The 16,258-nt window shown below is 50.0% G+C and overlaps 1 protein-coding gene across 1 annotated transcript in view; it reads left to right on the forward strand.

Moving 5' to 3' along the window:
- gars1 (glycyl-tRNA synthetase 1) overlaps positions 1-16,258 on the forward strand; it is a 29,064-nt gene that overhangs the window by 10,658 nt on the left and 2,148 nt on the right. Inside the window, 6 exon segments of the mRNA XM_070439711.1 lie at positions 2,252-2,342; positions 3,349-3,494; positions 5,881-6,033; positions 6,187-6,333; positions 7,489-7,655; positions 7,764-7,866. Coding sequence (XP_070295812.1) covers positions 2,252-2,342; positions 3,349-3,494; positions 5,881-6,033; positions 6,187-6,333; positions 7,489-7,655; positions 7,764-7,866 — 807 coding nt within the window.

Raw genomic sequence — 16,258 nt, forward strand, 5'->3', positions numbered from 1 at the left:
CTCTACAGGTGTGAGTGGTACTGTATGTCCCCTCTACAGTGTGAGCGGTCTGTATTGTCTATACAGGTGTGCGCGGTCTGTAATGTCCCCTACAGGTGTGAGTGGTCTGTAATGTCCCCTCTACAGGTGTGAGTGGTCTGTAATGTCCCCTCTACAGGTGTGAGGCGTCTGTATTGTCCCCTCTACAGGTGTGAGCGGTCTGTAGTGTCCCCTCTACAGGTGTGAGCGTCTGTAGTGTCCCCCTCTACAGGTGTGAGTGGTCTGTAGTGTCACCTCTACAGGTGTGAGTGGTCTGTAAGTGTCCCCTCTACAGTGTGAGCGGTCTGTATGGACTTCGGCCTGTGGGCCTGTATTGTTCCCTCTACAGGTGTAGTGGTCTTGTTGACTTCGGCCCTGGTGTGTATTTCCTCTTACAGGTGTAGCGTCTGGCATCTGTCCCTCTACAGGTGTGAGGGTCTGTAATGTCCCCTCTACAGGTGTGAGTGGGTCTGTAAGTCCCTCTAAGGTGTGATGTCGTAATGTCCCCTCTTACAGGTGTGAGTGGTCTGTTAATGTCCCTCTAACAGGTGTGAGTGTCTAATTCCCCTCTTACAGTGTGAGTGGTCTGTAATGTCCCTCTACAGGTGTGAGCGTCTGTTGTCCCTCTTACAGGTGTGAGCCGCGTCTGGTAGTGTCCCCTCTACAGGTGTGAGTGGTCTGTAGTGTCCACCTCTAAGGTGTGAGTGGTTCTGTAGTGTCCCCTCTACAGTGCTGAGGCCGGTCTTATGACCTTCGGCCTGTGGTGCGTTGATTGTCTTCCCCTCTACAGGGTGAGTGGTCTGTATAATCCGCTGTGTCACGCGCATCTCTCATGGTGTGACAGTTCTAGATATTGTCCCCTTGCCTACAGGTGTGAGCGAGCCATCTGACATTGTACCCTCTACAGGTGTGAGTCTGTAATGTCCCCTCTACAGGTTGGAGTGGTTGTAGTCGCTTCAGGTGTGGCGAATGTGCTTACACGTGGGTCGCTGTATGCTTACAGGGTGATGGTCTGTATGTCCCCTCTCACGCAGTGTGAGTGGTTCTTATCCAGGTGACTCGGGCCTCTAAGGTGGGAGCGAGTCGTAGATGTCCTCTACGAGGGGACGGTCGGAGTGTACCCTCACAGTGGTGAGTCGGTACTTTTGCCCTTACAAGGTGGAAGGGTCTGTAGTGTCCCCCACAGGTCGGGCACGCAGTGTCTGTATGACCTCGCCCTGTGGGCTGTAATTGGCCCTCTAAGTGGGGAGTGCCTGATGACTCGGCCTGTGGCTTGTGATGCCCTCTACAGGGAGCGGTCTGTATGACTCGGCCCTGTGGCTGTGCCACTGAAGAGAAGATTGCAGGCGCTGGGGCAGCAACTCTCACCAGGGAGGAGCAGATCTAGGATTAGACTGCACCCATGCTCACCCCGGAGACCCGGTTCTCAATGAGTCCTGAATGCTACACTGCAATTGCCTACACTTGACTAACATAGAGAAGCTCATACACGGAGGGACTGTAGGAGCCAATGTCCATCAGACTTCTGTTATTTCACTATGGACATGTAGAGTTGGAGTTTGGATATAGTGGTATGTGGTTAGATATCTGTATAGGGGAAGGGAGTGCTGTGTTCTAGAGACAGACCGACAGGGGGTGCTGGTGGTTCCTAGAGACAGACAGACAGGGGGCCTGTGGGTTCTAGAGACAGACAGACGGGGGTGCCTGGTGGTTCCTAGAGACAGACAGACAGACAGGGGGGTGGCTGGTGCGTTCCTAGGACAGACGACAGGCGGGTGCCTGGGTGGTTCCTAGAGATCAGACAGACAGGGGGGCCTGGTGGTTCCTAGAGACAGACAGACAGGGGGTGCCTGCGTGGTTCTAGAGACAGACAGACGGGGGTGCTGGTGGTTCCTAGGACAGACCAGACCAGGGGGTGCCTGGTGATTCCTAGACTACCAGACAAGCGGGGGTGCCTGGTGGTTCAGGACTAGACACAGGGACTGGTTTAGAGAAACAGCAGACATGGGTTCCTGGTTGTTTCCTAGAGGACAGACAGGGTTCCTGGTTGTTCCTAGAGACGACAGGGGTTCCTGTTAGTTCCTAGAGACAGACAGACAAACCAGGGGTTCCTGGCTTGTTCGCTAGAGACCAGCACAGGCGGGGTTCTGGTTTGTTCTTCGAGACTTAGTACAGCTGACTGCTCTCTGTTCCAATCGGAATATTTGGGTATACATGTGCTATTTGTATACAGGACGTCGGACACGTGCGAAAGTTTGCGGACTACATGGATGAAAACGTGAAGAACGAGAGTGTCTCAGGGCAGGACCACCTTCCGTCACAAGGTTAGTCCTGATCTCTTACATGGCGTTGAAAAGAGAAATGCCCTCATATCACTGGGTATGTCCCAACCTTCACACTCAACTAGAATATTGCAGCCCTGACATTACAGTAGTCCCAACATAACTGCTCTGCATCAGTTGGCTGAGTCTGACAGTACTAGTGCTGTCCCTGCATCAGTTGGCTGAGGCTCTGTACAGTACTCATGTGTCCCTCTGCATCAGTTGGCTGAGGTCTGCAGTACTGTTGTCCCTCTGCATCAGTTGGCTGAGGCCTGACAGTACTATGTGTCCCCTCTGATCAGTTTGAGGCCTGACAGTACTATGTTGTCCCTCTGCATCAGTTGGTGAGGCTGACAGTACTATGCTGTCCCTCTGCATCAGTTGGGAGGCTGCAGTATATGTTGTCCCTCTGCATCAGTTGGCTGAGGCTGACAGTACTATGTTGTCCCTCTGCATCAGTTGGCTGAGGCTGACAGTACTATGTTGTCCCTCTGCATCAGTTGGCTGAGGCCTGACAGTACTATGCTTGTCCTCTGCATCAGTTGGTGAGGCCTGACAGTACTATGTGTCCCTCTGCATCAGTTGGTTGAGGTCTGACAGTACTATGTTGTCCCTCTGCATCGTTGGCTGAGGCTGACAGTACTGTGCTGTCCCTCTGCATCAGTTGGCTGAGGCCTTGACAGTACTATGTGGCCTGTCCTCTGCATCAGTTGGCTGGGCCTGTCAGTACTATGCTGTCCCTCTGCATCAGTTGGCTGAGGCCTGACAGTACTATGCTGTCCTCTGCCATCAGTTGGCTGAGGCCTGATACTAGTGTCACATATGCAGCTGTCCCTCTGCATCAGTTGGCTGAGTTGACAGTACTATGGTTGTCCCCTTTGCATCAGTTGGCTGAGGTCTGACAGTACATGTTGTCCCTCTGCATCAGTTGGCTGAGGCCTGACAGTACTATGTGTCCCTCTGCTCAGTTGGCTGAGGCTGACAGTACTATGCTGTCCCTCTGCATCAGTGGCTGAGGCCTGTCAGTACTATGCTGTCCCTCTGCATCAGTTGGCTGAGGCTGACAGTACTATGCTGTCCCTCCTGCATCAGTTGGCTGAGGGCCTGTACAGTACTGATGCTGTCCTCTGCAATCAGTTGGCTGAGGCTCTGACAGTACTATGTTGTCCCTCTGCATCAGTTGGCTGAGGTTGACAGTACTATGTTGTCCCTCTGCATCAGTTGGCTGAGGTCTGACCAGTACTATGCTGTCCCTCTGCATCAGTTGGCTGAGCCTGCACAGTACTTGCTCCCTCTGCATCAGTTGGCTGAGGCCTGACAGTACTCTGTTGTCCTCTGCATCAGTTGGCTGAACCTGTCATGTCAGTACTATGCTGTCCCTCTGCAATCAGTTGGCTGAGGCTGTCCAGTACTATGTCTGTCCCTCTGCCATCAGTGGCTGAGGTCTGTCAGTACTATGTTGTCCCTCTGCATCAGTTTGGCTGGGCCTGACAGTACATATGCTGTCCCTCTGCATCAGTTGGCTGAGGCCTGACAGTACTATGCTGTCCTCTTGCATCAGTTGGCTGAGGTCTGACCAGTACTATGTTGTCCCTCTGCATCAGTTGGCTGAGGTCTGACAGTACTATGTTGTCCCTCTGCATCAGTTGGCTGAGGCTGACAGTACTATGCTGTCCCTCTGCCATCAGTTGGCTGAGGCCTGACAGTACTATGCTGTCCCTCTGCATCAGTTGGCTGAGGCTGACAGTACTATGCTGTCCTCTGCATCAGTTGGCTGAGGCCTGACAGTACTATGCTGTCCCTCTGCATCAGTTGGCTGAGGCCTGAAGTACTATGCTGTCCCTCTGCATCAGTTGGCCTGAGGCCTGACAGTACTATGCTGTCCCTCTGCATCCGTTGGCTGAGGCTGCATGCAGTACTATGCTGTCCCTCTGCATCAGTGGCTGAGGCCTGTCAGTACTATGTTGTCCCTCTGCATCAGTTGGCTGAGGTGCAGTACTATGTGTCCCTCGCTCAGTGCTGAGGCCTGACAGTACTATGCTGTCCCTCTGCATCAGTTGGCTGAGGCCTGACAGTACTATGCTGTCCCTCTGCATCAGTTGGCTGAGGTCTGACAGTACTATGCTGTCCCTCTGCATCAGTTGGCTGAGGCTGAAGTACTATGTCCTTCTGCATCAGTTGCTGAGGTCTGACGTTATTTGTCCTCTGCATCAGTTGGCTGAGGCCTGACAGTACTATGCTGTCCCTCTGCAATCAGTTTGGCTGAGGCCTGACAGTACTATGCTGTCCTCTGCATCAGTTGGCTGAGGCTGACAGTACTATGCTGTCCCTCTGCATCAGTGGTGAGGCCTGACAGTACTATGCTGTCCTCTGCATCGTTGGCTGAGGCTGACAGTACTAATGCTGTCCCTCTGCATCAGTTGGCTGAGGCCTGACAGTACTTATGCCTGTCACCTCTGCATCAGTTGGCTGAGGCCTGACAGTATCTGTTGTCCTCTGCATCAGTTGGCTGAGGCCTGCAGTACTATGCTGTCCCTCTGCATCATTGGCTGAGGCCTGACAGTACTATGTTGTCCCTCTGCATCAGTTGGCTGAGGCTAGTACATATCTGTTTCGCCTCTGCAATCAGTTGGCTGAGGCCTGACAGTACTATGCTGTCCCCTCTGCATCAGTTGGCTGAGGCTGACAGTACTATGCTGTCCCTCTGCATCAGTTGGCTGAGGCCTGACAGTACTATGTGTCCCTCTGCATCAGTTTGCGCTGAGGCTGACAGTACTATGTTGTCCCTCTGCAATCAGTTGGTGAGGCCTGTCATGTCAGTACTATGCTGTCCTCTGCATCAGTTGGCTGAGGCTGTCAGTACTATGCTGTCCCTCTGCATCAGTTGGCTGAGGCTCTGCAGTACTATGTTGTCCCTCTGCATCAGTTGGCTGAGCGCTGACAGTACTATGCTGTCCCTCTGCATCAGTTGGCTGAGGCCTGTACAGTACTATGCTGTCCCTCTGCATCAGTTGGCTGAGGTCGACAGTACTATGCTGTCCTCTGCATCAGTTGGCTTGAGGTCTGCCAGTACTATGTTGTCCTTCTGCATCAGTTGGCTGAGGTCTGACAGTACTATGTTGTCCCTCTGCATCAGTTGGCTGAGGTCTGTCAGTACTATGTTGTCCCTCTGCATCAGTTGGCTGAGGTCTGTCAGTACTATGCTGTCCCTCTGCATCAGTTGGCTGAGGTCTGTCAGTACTCTGTTGTCACACATACACACATATACATTCATGCTCCACACATCACAACTGCTGCTACCAGACTGTTATTATATTGTTCAGTTTCTACACGGTCCCCCCTTTCCCAAAACGTGTCAATATTGGACTATAAATGGTGTCTTCCTGTATTATACTGAAACATTTATTCTATTCTACTGAGCCATTTACCTTGTTGCTATTCTTATATTTTATGATGTCTTATTGTTGCATTGTGGAGAAGGAACCTGCAGTAAGCATTTGGTTGGACGGTGTTACCATGTCTATCCTGTACATACGACTAGTACAACTTGTCTTTGTCTGAAACAACAAAGTGTCCCAGTAGATATATGACTGTGACCCTGTGTTTCCTCTGTTCAGCTCACCTCCAGAAGCTGATGTCTGACAAGAAGTGTCCTGCAAAGAATAAGGCAGAGATGGAGGAAGTCGTCACTCAGGTTAGGAAGTGGTGGACGGTGGTTTAGAGACATACGGCAGATATACTAGAATAGATATAGACTTTACCTTCAGCGATCCCAGACTGCATAAATGGAGCTCAAAGTTATTGTTTATGTGAACACGTGACTGACGGTGTTTCCATGGGTCTCCAGATGGACAACTACACCCAACAGGAGTTGACTGACCTCTTTGTGAAATACAGTGTCAAGTCCCCCACCACAGGAAATGACGTTTCGGCCCCTCATCTCTTCAACCTGATGTTCCAGACGTCTATCGGACCAGGGGGAAACATGACAGGGTAATGAAGTCATTACTCACTCTGTACCCAGATGTTGGTTGTACAGGGTGGGATGTACTGTAGGTTTTCCAATGGTGCCATTGGTAGTTTTGCCTTTTGAACAGAGTTCCAATTACCTCACTAGTTGTGGACCAGTACCGGTGTTTTACTGAGTGTGTCTGACTGTGTTGTGGACCAGTACCGGTGTTTTACTGAGTGTGTCTGACTGTGTTGTGGACCAGTACCGGTGTTTTACTGAGTGTGTCTGGCTGTGTTGTGGACCAGTACCGGTGTTTTACTGAGTGTGTCTGGCTGTGTTTGTTGTGCGGACCAGTTACCGGTGTTTTAGACTGAAGTGTGTCTGGCTGTGTTTGTTGGACCAGTACCCGGTGTTGTACTGAGTGTGTCTGGGCTGTGTTACTGTGGCCAGCTAAAGGTGGTTTTTACTGAGTGTGTCTGGCTGCTGTTAGTGGGACCAGTACCGTGTTGTTTTTTTTTTATCTGAAAGTTGTGTCTGGCTGTTGTTTTTGTGGACCCAGTACCTGGGTGTGTTTTACAACAGTGTGATCTGTTGCTGGTTCGTTTGGACTCCATACCAGGTGTTTTACTGAGTGTTTGTAGTTTGAACTGTGTTCTAAGCAGTAATACTCTAGAGGCCATGAAATGCTCAGGGAATCATTCATCAACTATCAATCAAGCGTCTGTTCGGAATTCAACCCAGGCGAAAGCTTTCCCACTTCGCTGGCTGCTCAGAAAATCGGCAACTCCTTCACGGAAGAGATCTCACCACGCTCAGACTACATCCGTGTCAGGTGAGTTTAGTCTGGAGATGAAAGCCTGGTGTTAGTTTCCTACTGTCAGTCTGTGGTGTTAGTTTCTAACCGTCAGTGTATCTGTGGTGTTAGTTTTCGACTGCTCAGTCTGTGGTGTTAGTTTTACCTGTCAGTCCCGTGGGTTTAGTTTTACCTGTCATCTGTGGTGTTAGTTTCTACCTGTCAGTCGTGGTGTTTAGTTTTCTACCTGACAGTCTGTGGTGTTAGTTTTTTCCCACCTGTAGTCTTGTGTGGTGTTAGTTTTCTACCTGACAGTCTGTGGTGCTTTTAGTTTCTACTGACGTCAGTCTGTGGATGTTAGAGGGTGCTGTTGAGAACATAATGTTTGTCCTGGGTGCATCCAGAGAGTTCATCCATGGGCTGAGATTGAGCACTTTGTGACCCGACTGAGAAGTCCAGCCCCAAGTTCCCCAACGTGGCATGAGCCTGGAGATCAATCCTGTACTCCTCCAAGGACCAGAACCAGCGGCCAGTCTGCCTCACGTCATGAGGCTGGGGATGCTGTGGGAAGGTAGGCACTGCTATAGAGTAGCTTCAGTAAAGGAAGTAGACAATACCGAGTCCATATTGATAATTTAGTCTCTCCTCCGGGGGTTGATCAATAACTCGTCTGGATAAGTTTATGGGAGAAAGTCTACTCTACCTCAACAAAGTGGGTGTGGCCAAAGAAAGCTTCGCTTCGTCAGCAACATGGACAACGAGAATGCGCCCACTACGCCTGTTGACGCTGGATGCAGAGACCAAAACATCCTACAGTAGCGATCCTCCATTGACCCCCTAACCTTCGTAACCTGTAACTCCAGCTATGCCTGCTGCTGGGAGCTTTTGCGAGAGACGAAAAACATCTAACGTAGGTCCTCCATGAGACTCTAACCTTGTAACGATAAACCAATGAGCTAGAGTGGGGATGCAGAGACCAAAATCGCTACTGGTAGGGGTGCTCCATGACCCCTAACTCTAACCTTAACCCACTTATGGCCTGTGACTGCTGGGACGCAGAAGACCAAAAACTCCTACGGGTAGGTCCTCGCCATGAACTCTAACCTTACCCACTATGACTGCTGGGGATGCAGAGACCAACTAAACAATCGCTTATGTAATGGGTCTCATGACCCTCAACCTAACTTTAACGCCACTATGACTGCTGGGAAAAACGCGCAGAGACAAACATTCCTAAAAACGTCGCTTCCTCGTCACGCTAGCTTAGATGTCTCACATTTGAAGTGATCGATGGGATTTGTGTTGCTTGTTAATACCTCTTTCTCACCGCATAATAACCCTGTGTTTCCTTTTCTGTTTCCTGCAGGCTGGATCGAGATGAGTGGGCTGTGCTGACCGCGGCTCCTTTTTGAACTTCTGTCTGTGCCACGCCCGGCTATCCCAAGGTCCTCTTTGTATGTGGTCTAGAAGCTTGGTGGTAATCCCAGACCATCTTGAAAGAACGCCATGATAGAGATATCGGGTGGCCGCAGTTGGATGGGCAGCCAATGGGATAGACCATGTCGGTGGGGTAAAGCTACATAAATAGAGGGAGCGCCAAATGCACTAGAGCGTTTTATGATGGAGTAAGCGACTAGCTGTCTGGTGGACGAGTTGAATCATCATATGAAAGCAGAACAAGAGGATGACTAGTATACTTAACAGCAGCCTGGAGTATGTAGTGAGGTCATTTAAAATTTGTGACAGAAATCTAAATAGATGTCCAGTTCTCTTGCCCACTGCCTATACTCATGCATCGACGCTCGAGATAAACTTTAACCTATTCCAAAAAGTGTATTGACAATGCTCAAGAGTCCTACATCGCTCACTGTCAGTTTTATTCTCCGCGCGGCCGCCCCACCCAGATGATTGTTTATACGAAAACAAAAATGTTTTGCTATAAACGCGAAACTCGTATACAATTACGAAGAACGGAGGGAAAGAACTTTCTTCCCTATTATATAAAAAAACTTCACCAAGGACAATCTCTTCCAACATCAACTCGGAAAATTGTACATGAGAAAAAAAGTAACAACCAGGAGGCGGAGGATAAAGAAGCGAGAGATTTTTGCCTAGGTCTACTTGGTGAGTTTAAAAAAGCTTTCCCTCCGTCTCTAAAGTGGGGTGAACTCCCTGGGGGAAGGTGAGCATTAGGTTGAGCATGGTCAATGACAATAACATAGGAATAGGTTAAAGTTGACATCTATTTGATTCCTGTCACATAATGACTTCACTACCCACGCCCTGCTGTTGAGTAGTGATCCTTTTCCTGTCTCAGGTTTTGATGAATACACTCGTCACAAGACAGCTAGGTACCCCATCGTACAGTCTTGGCGCTCTCTTATAGGCTTCGTAAACTGATGGCTCCCTTATTGGGGCTCGAAACTGGAACGATTCTACCTACTTTTGGGTTCTTTCAGAGGCTTCTCGGCCGACTAAGAGGCGGACCTTTGGTAGCTGGAGCCCGGGCGTGCAACACAGGTCAAACAAGGAGCGGTCAGCACAGCCCACTAATCTTCCTTCTCTGATCCAGCCCTGCAGGAAACAGAAGGAACACAGGGTTATTATGCGGTGGAAGGTTAAAGCACACGAAGATACGAACTTTTCAAAGTGTGACACAGCTAGCAGTGGAGGGTGGGAACTACTAGGATATGTTTTGGTCTCTGCGTCCAGCAGTCCATAGGTGGGTTTAGGTTATGAGGCTAGGGGTCATTCGGGAGGAACTTACATTAGGAACTGGTTTTGGTCTCTGCATCCCTCGCAGTTCATTAGGTGGGTTAAGGTTAGAGGTCAGTGGAGGACCTCCCGAGGATGTTTTGGTCTCCTGCGTCCCCTCACGCAGTCAACAGGCATAGTGCGGTTTCACAGGTTAGATGGTTACGCGGGTCCATAGGAGGACCCTACATATAGGATGTTTTGGTCTTCTGCATCCAGACTCATAGTGGGTAGGTTTAGAGTTCTATGGGGACTACGTAGGTATGCTTTTGGCTTCTGCGTCCCAGTCAGTCATAGTGGGTTAAGGTTAGAGGTTAGGGGTCACTTTCGAGGACCTACTCGAGCGCATGTTTTGGTCTCTCTGCATCCTCAGCAGTCCAGGCCGTAGTCGGGCCATACTCGTTGTCCATGTGCTGGACTGGAAGCGAAGCTGTTCTTTTTGGCCACACTCCCATTTAGTGGAGGTAGAGGTAGATTCTCTCCGATGAATATTCCAGAACGGAGTATGATACGTTCTGAGAGAGACAAAGTTATAATATGACTCGGGGGTATCTTGGTTTACTTTTCCTTATGAAGCTACTGCTATAGCATCCTACCCTGCTCACACAGCATTCCCCCAGTGCCACATAGACGTGATGCAGATCTCGAGCGCGCTGGTCTGAGGCTTGGAGGGGTTTATCAGGATGTGTCTCCAGGTTAGCCCGTTGGGAACTTGGCGTGGAACTTCTCAGTCGGGCTCCGACAAGTGCTCAATCCTCAGCCATGGAGTGAACTACTATCTGACTGCACCAGGCAGACTCATATTATGTTCTATCAATTCAATGCTTCTTGTATAGATTTCCTTAACATCACAAGACTGGGAAGACTACTGTCAGGAAGTGCAGAGAAACTAACACACAGCATCTTGTACAGGGGTAGGAACGGTAACATACTACATTGTCGAAAAAAGGACACGTGTAGACCAACACGAGGCTTTCGACAGGTAGAGTAGATTCTAACACACAGCTGAAGCAGACTACAGCTACACTTGTAGGTAGAAACTAACGACCACAGACTGTTACGTGAACTTAGCAGCAGACTGAAGTACTTAACACCACAGTACTCTGACAGGTAGATGAACTAAACCACAGACGTCATAGAACACACTGCATAGACTACAAGACTGCCGTAAACTAACACAGCTATCTCAGATGAACTGCACTCTGATCATCGAGAGTGTAGTTTCGGCATTGAGCGTGGTGAGATTCAGTTTCGTGAAGGAGTTGCCGTCTGAGCAGCAAGGTAATGTGGAAGACTTCCCTCGGTTGACATTCTCAGACTAAGACGTCTGTGAAGTTGAGGAAGATTCCCTGAGAAGTTTCGGCCCTTTAAGTACTGCGACACAAGCAGCCATCACTCAGTAAAACACCGGTACTGGTCCACAACACAGCAGACATTACTCAAGTAACACTCGGTAACTGGTCCACACACAGCCAGACACACTCAGTAAAACACCGGTACTGTCACAAAGAAAGCAGACACACTCAGTAAAACACCGGTACTGGGTCACACACAGCCAGACACACTCAGGTAAACACCGGTATTGTTGTCATCAACACAGGCCTAGACACACTTCAGTCAAAACACGGTACTGGTCACAAAACAGCCGACACACTCAGTAAAACCGGTACTAGGTTCACAACACGCCAGACGACACTCAGTAAACACCGGTAGCTGGTCCACCAACACGTCAGACCACTCAGTAACACCCGGTACTGGGTCCACAACACAGTCGGACACACTCAGTAAAACACGCGTACTGTCCACAATAGTGAGGTAATTGGAACTCTGTTCAAAGGCAAAACTAACCAATGGCACATTGGAAACCTAAGTAATCTCCACCCTGTACAACCAACATCTGGGTAAAGAGTGAGTAATGACTTCATTACCTGTCATGTTTCCCCTGGTCCGATAGAGTCTGGAACATTCAGGCTTGAAGAGATGAGGGGCCGAATACGTCATTTCCTGGTGGTGGGGGACTTGACACTGTATTTCACAAAGAGTCAGTCAACTCCTGTTGGGTGTAGTGTCCATCTGGAGACCCATGGAAACATCCGGTCAGTCACGTGTTCAATAAGACAATAACTTTTGAGCTCATTTATGGCAGCTCTGGGATCGCTGAAGGTAAATGTCCTGATATCTTATTCTAGTATATCTGGCCGTATGTTCTCTAACCCGTCCACCATTCCTAACCTCTGAGTGACGACTTCTCTCATCTCTGCTTTCTTTGGGCAGGACACTTCTTGTCAGCATCAGCTTCTGGAGGTGAGCTGAACAGAGGAAACACAGGGTCACAGTCATATAGTCTACTGGGCACTTTGTTGTTTCAGACAAAGCAGTTGTAAACTATCGTATGTACAGGATAGCACTGGTAGACAGTCCAACCAAATGCTTACTGCAGGTTCCTTCTCCACAATGCAACAATAAGACATCATAAATATAAGCAATAAGCCAAAAGTAAATGGCTCTAGTAGAATAGAATAAATTTCGATAACAGGAAAAGACCACATTTTAGTACCAATATTGACACGTTTTTTGGGAAAGGGGGGACCGTGTAAGAAACTGAAACAATATAATAAAGTCTGGTAGCAAGCAGTTGTGACTGTGTGGAGCATGGAATGTTATGTTGTAGTGTGACAACAGAGTACATCAGGACCACTTCAGCCAACTGATGCAGAGGACAAATGCATAGTCTGAGCAGAACCTCAGCCAACTGAGGCAGAGGGACAACCTAGTACTGACAGACCTCAGCCCAACTGATGCAGAGGGACAACAATAGTACTGGTATAGACCTCGCCAACTGATGCAGAGGGACAACATAGTGCTGTCAGACACTAGCATACTGATTGAAGAGGGACAGCATAGTACTGTCAGGCATTCAGCCAACTGATGAAGAGGGACAGCAATGTACTCGTCAGGCCTCTCAGCCAACTGCATGCAGAGGGACAGGATATGTAACTGTGTCAGGCCTCAAGCCAACTGCATGCAAGAGGGACAGATGACGTACTGTCAGGCCTCAGCAACTGTGAGGGACACACATATTATAGACAGACCTCAGCCAACTGATGCAAGAGGACAACATAGTACTGTCACAGGCCTCAGCCAACTGATTGCAAGGGACACACATTAGTACTGGAACAGAACCTAGGCGACTGATGCAGCAGGGAACAGAGTATCTGACAGACCTCAAGCACAACTGAATGCCAGAGGGGACAAGAGAGTCTGGTCTATGGTTCCTCCGACTTTTCTCAGCCAATCTGATGGCAGAGGGACAGCATAGTACTGTCAGACCTCAGCAACTGAGCGAGAAGGACAACATTAAGTACTGTCAGACCTCCGCCAACTGATCTGCAGAGGGACAACATAGTACTGACAGGCCTCAGCAACTGATTCAGAGGGACAGCATAGTAGTCAGGCCTCAGCAACTGATGCAAGAGAGACAACAGTATGACAGACCTCAGCCAACTGAGCAGAGGGACAGCATAGTACTGTCAGGCCTCAGCCATGATGCAGAGGGAACAGCATGTACTGTAAGGCTCAGGCCAACTGGATGAGGAGGGACAACATAGTACTGACAGACCTCAAAGCCAACTGATTGCAGAGGGACAATAGTCTGTCAGGCTCAGCCAACTGATGCAGAGGGACAACATAGTATGTCAGGCCTCAGCCAACTTGATGCAGAGGGACAGCAAATAGTACTGTAGGCTCAGCCAACTGACTGCAGAGGGACAGCATAGGTATCTGTCAGGCCTCAGCCAACTGATGCAGAGGGAAACGCATAGTATCGTCTCAGGCCTCACCAACTGATGCAGAGGGACCAGGCATAGTAATGTCAGGCTCAAGCCAACTGTGCAGAGGGACAGCATAGTACTGGACATGACATGGGCCTCCAAGCCAACTGATGCCAGAGGGACACAGAGTACTTGTCAGGCCTCAGCCAACTGATGCAGAGGGAAGCATAGACTGTCAGGCAGCTCAGACACTGTGCAGAGGGCCAAGCATAGTACTGTAGGCCTCAGCAACTGATGCAGAGGGACAGCATAGTATGTCAGGCCTCAGCCACTGATGCAAGGGACAAGCACTAGTACTGTCAGGCTCAGCCAACGCGATGCAGAGGGACGCATAGTACTGTCAGGCTCAGCCAACGGATGCGAGGGACCAACATAGTATACATGACAGGCCTCAGCAACCGGATTGCAGAGGGACAACATAGTACTGTCAGGCTCAGCCAACTGAATGCAGAGGACAGTCATAGTACTTCGTCAGGCCTCAGCACTGATGCAGAGGGAAACATGAAGTACTGTCAGGCCTCAAGCACTGATGCAGAGGGACAGCATAGTACTGTCAGGCCTCAGCCACGATCAGAGGGACAGAATAGTAGCTGTCAGCCTCAGCCAACTTATGCAAGGGACAGCATAGTACTGTCAGGGCCTCAGCCAACTGATGCACGATGGGACAGCATAGTCTGTCAGGCTCAGCCAAACTGAATGCAGAGGGACAAATAGTACTGTCAGCCTTCCGCCCAACTTGATGCAGATGGAAACATAGTATTGTCAGCTCAGCCAACTGATGAGAGGGCAACAATAGTAATCTGTCACGACCTCAGACACTGATGCGAGGGACAGCATAGTACTGGTCAGGCCTCAGCAACTGATGAGTAGGGCAAACATAGTACTGGTCAGGCGCTCAGCCAAGCTGATTGCAGAAGGGACAGACAATAGTACTAGACGACCTCAGCACCATGATGCAGAGGGACAACATAGTATGGACGGCTCAGCAACTGATGCAGAGGGACAGCAAGTACTTCGACACTGACAGGTCTCAGCCAACTGATGCAGGAGGGACAACAGAGTTACTGTCAGCGCCCAGCCACTGATGCAGGAGGGACAGCATACGTACGACATGACAAGAGCTACAGCACTGATGCAGAGAGGGACAGCATAGTAACTGTCGCCTCAGCAACTGATGCAGAGGGACAGATAGTACTGTCAGTCTCAGCCACCTGAATCAGAGGACAGCATAGTACTGTCAGGCTCAGCCACTGATGCAGAGGGACAGCATCGTGTACTGTCAGGCTCAAGCAACGTGATGCAGAAAGGGAAGCCGATAGTACTGTAAAGGCTCAGCCACTGATGCAGACGGGACAGCAGTAGTACTGACATACAGGCCCTACAGCAACCTGATGCAGAGGGACAGCATAGTTCTGACATGACAGGCTCAGCAACGGGATGCAGAGGACAGGCATAGTCTGACATGACAGGCTCAGCCCAACGGATGCAGAGGGACAGCATAGTACTGTCAGGCTCAGCCACTGATCAGAGGGACAACATACGTACTGGTCAGGCCTCAACCAACTGATGCAGAGGGAACAGCATAGTACTGTAGGCCTTAGCCAAACTGATTGCAGAGGGAGCAATAGTACTGTCAACGGCCTCAGCAGCTGATGCAGAGGGAACAGCATATGTACATAACAGACCTCACAGCCAACTGAATGCAGAGGGGACAGCATAGTACTGTCAGCCTCAGCCACTGATGCAGAGGGACAACATAGACTGTCAGGCCTCAGCAACTGATGCAGAGGGACAGCATAGTACTGGTCAGGCTAGCCAACTGATGCAGAGGGACCAGCATAGTACTGTCAGGCCCTCACCAACTGATGAGAGGGACACATAGTACTGTCAGGCTCAGCCACTGATGCAGAGGACAGCATAGTAACTGTCAAGGCCTAGCCAACTGATGCAGAGGGACAATATAGTTACCTGTCAGACCTCAGCAACGGATGCGAGAGGGACCAGCATAGTAACTGAACTGAAGGCCTCGCCAACTGATCGCAGAGGACAGCAATAGTACTGTCAGAACCTCAGCACATGATGCACGAGGGACAGCATAGTCTGTCAGGCTCAGCAAACTGATGCAGAGGGACAGCAATAGTACTGTCAGGCTCGCCACTGATGCAGAGGGACAGCATAGTACTTCGTCAGGCCTCAGCCAACTGATGCAGAGGGAAGCATAGTACTGTAGGCTCTCAGCCAACTGATGCAGAGACAGCATAGTATTGTCGGCTAGCCAACTGATGCAGAGGGACAAGCATAGTACTGTCAGGCGCCTCAGCCCAACTGATGCAGAGGGAACAGCATAGTATTGTCGGCCTCAGCCAACTGATGCAGAGGGACAAATCGTACTGTCAGACCTCAGCAACTGGATGCAGAGGACAACATAGGTACTGTCAGACTCAGCCAATGATGCAGACGGCAACATAGTACTGTCAGCCTCAGCCAACTGATCGCAAGAGGGCAGCGATAGTAATAGTCAGGCCTAGCCAACTGACTGCAGAGGGAACAGCATAGTATGTCAGGTCAGCCACATGATGAGGGGACCAAA

Source organism: Salvelinus sp. IW2-2015, unplaced genomic scaffold, assembly GCF_002910315.2.
Source record: "Salvelinus sp. IW2-2015 unplaced genomic scaffold, ASM291031v2 Un_scaffold1865, whole genome shotgun sequence".
Lineage (NCBI taxonomy): Eukaryota > Metazoa > Chordata > Actinopteri > Salmoniformes > Salmonidae > Salvelinus > Salvelinus sp. IW2-2015.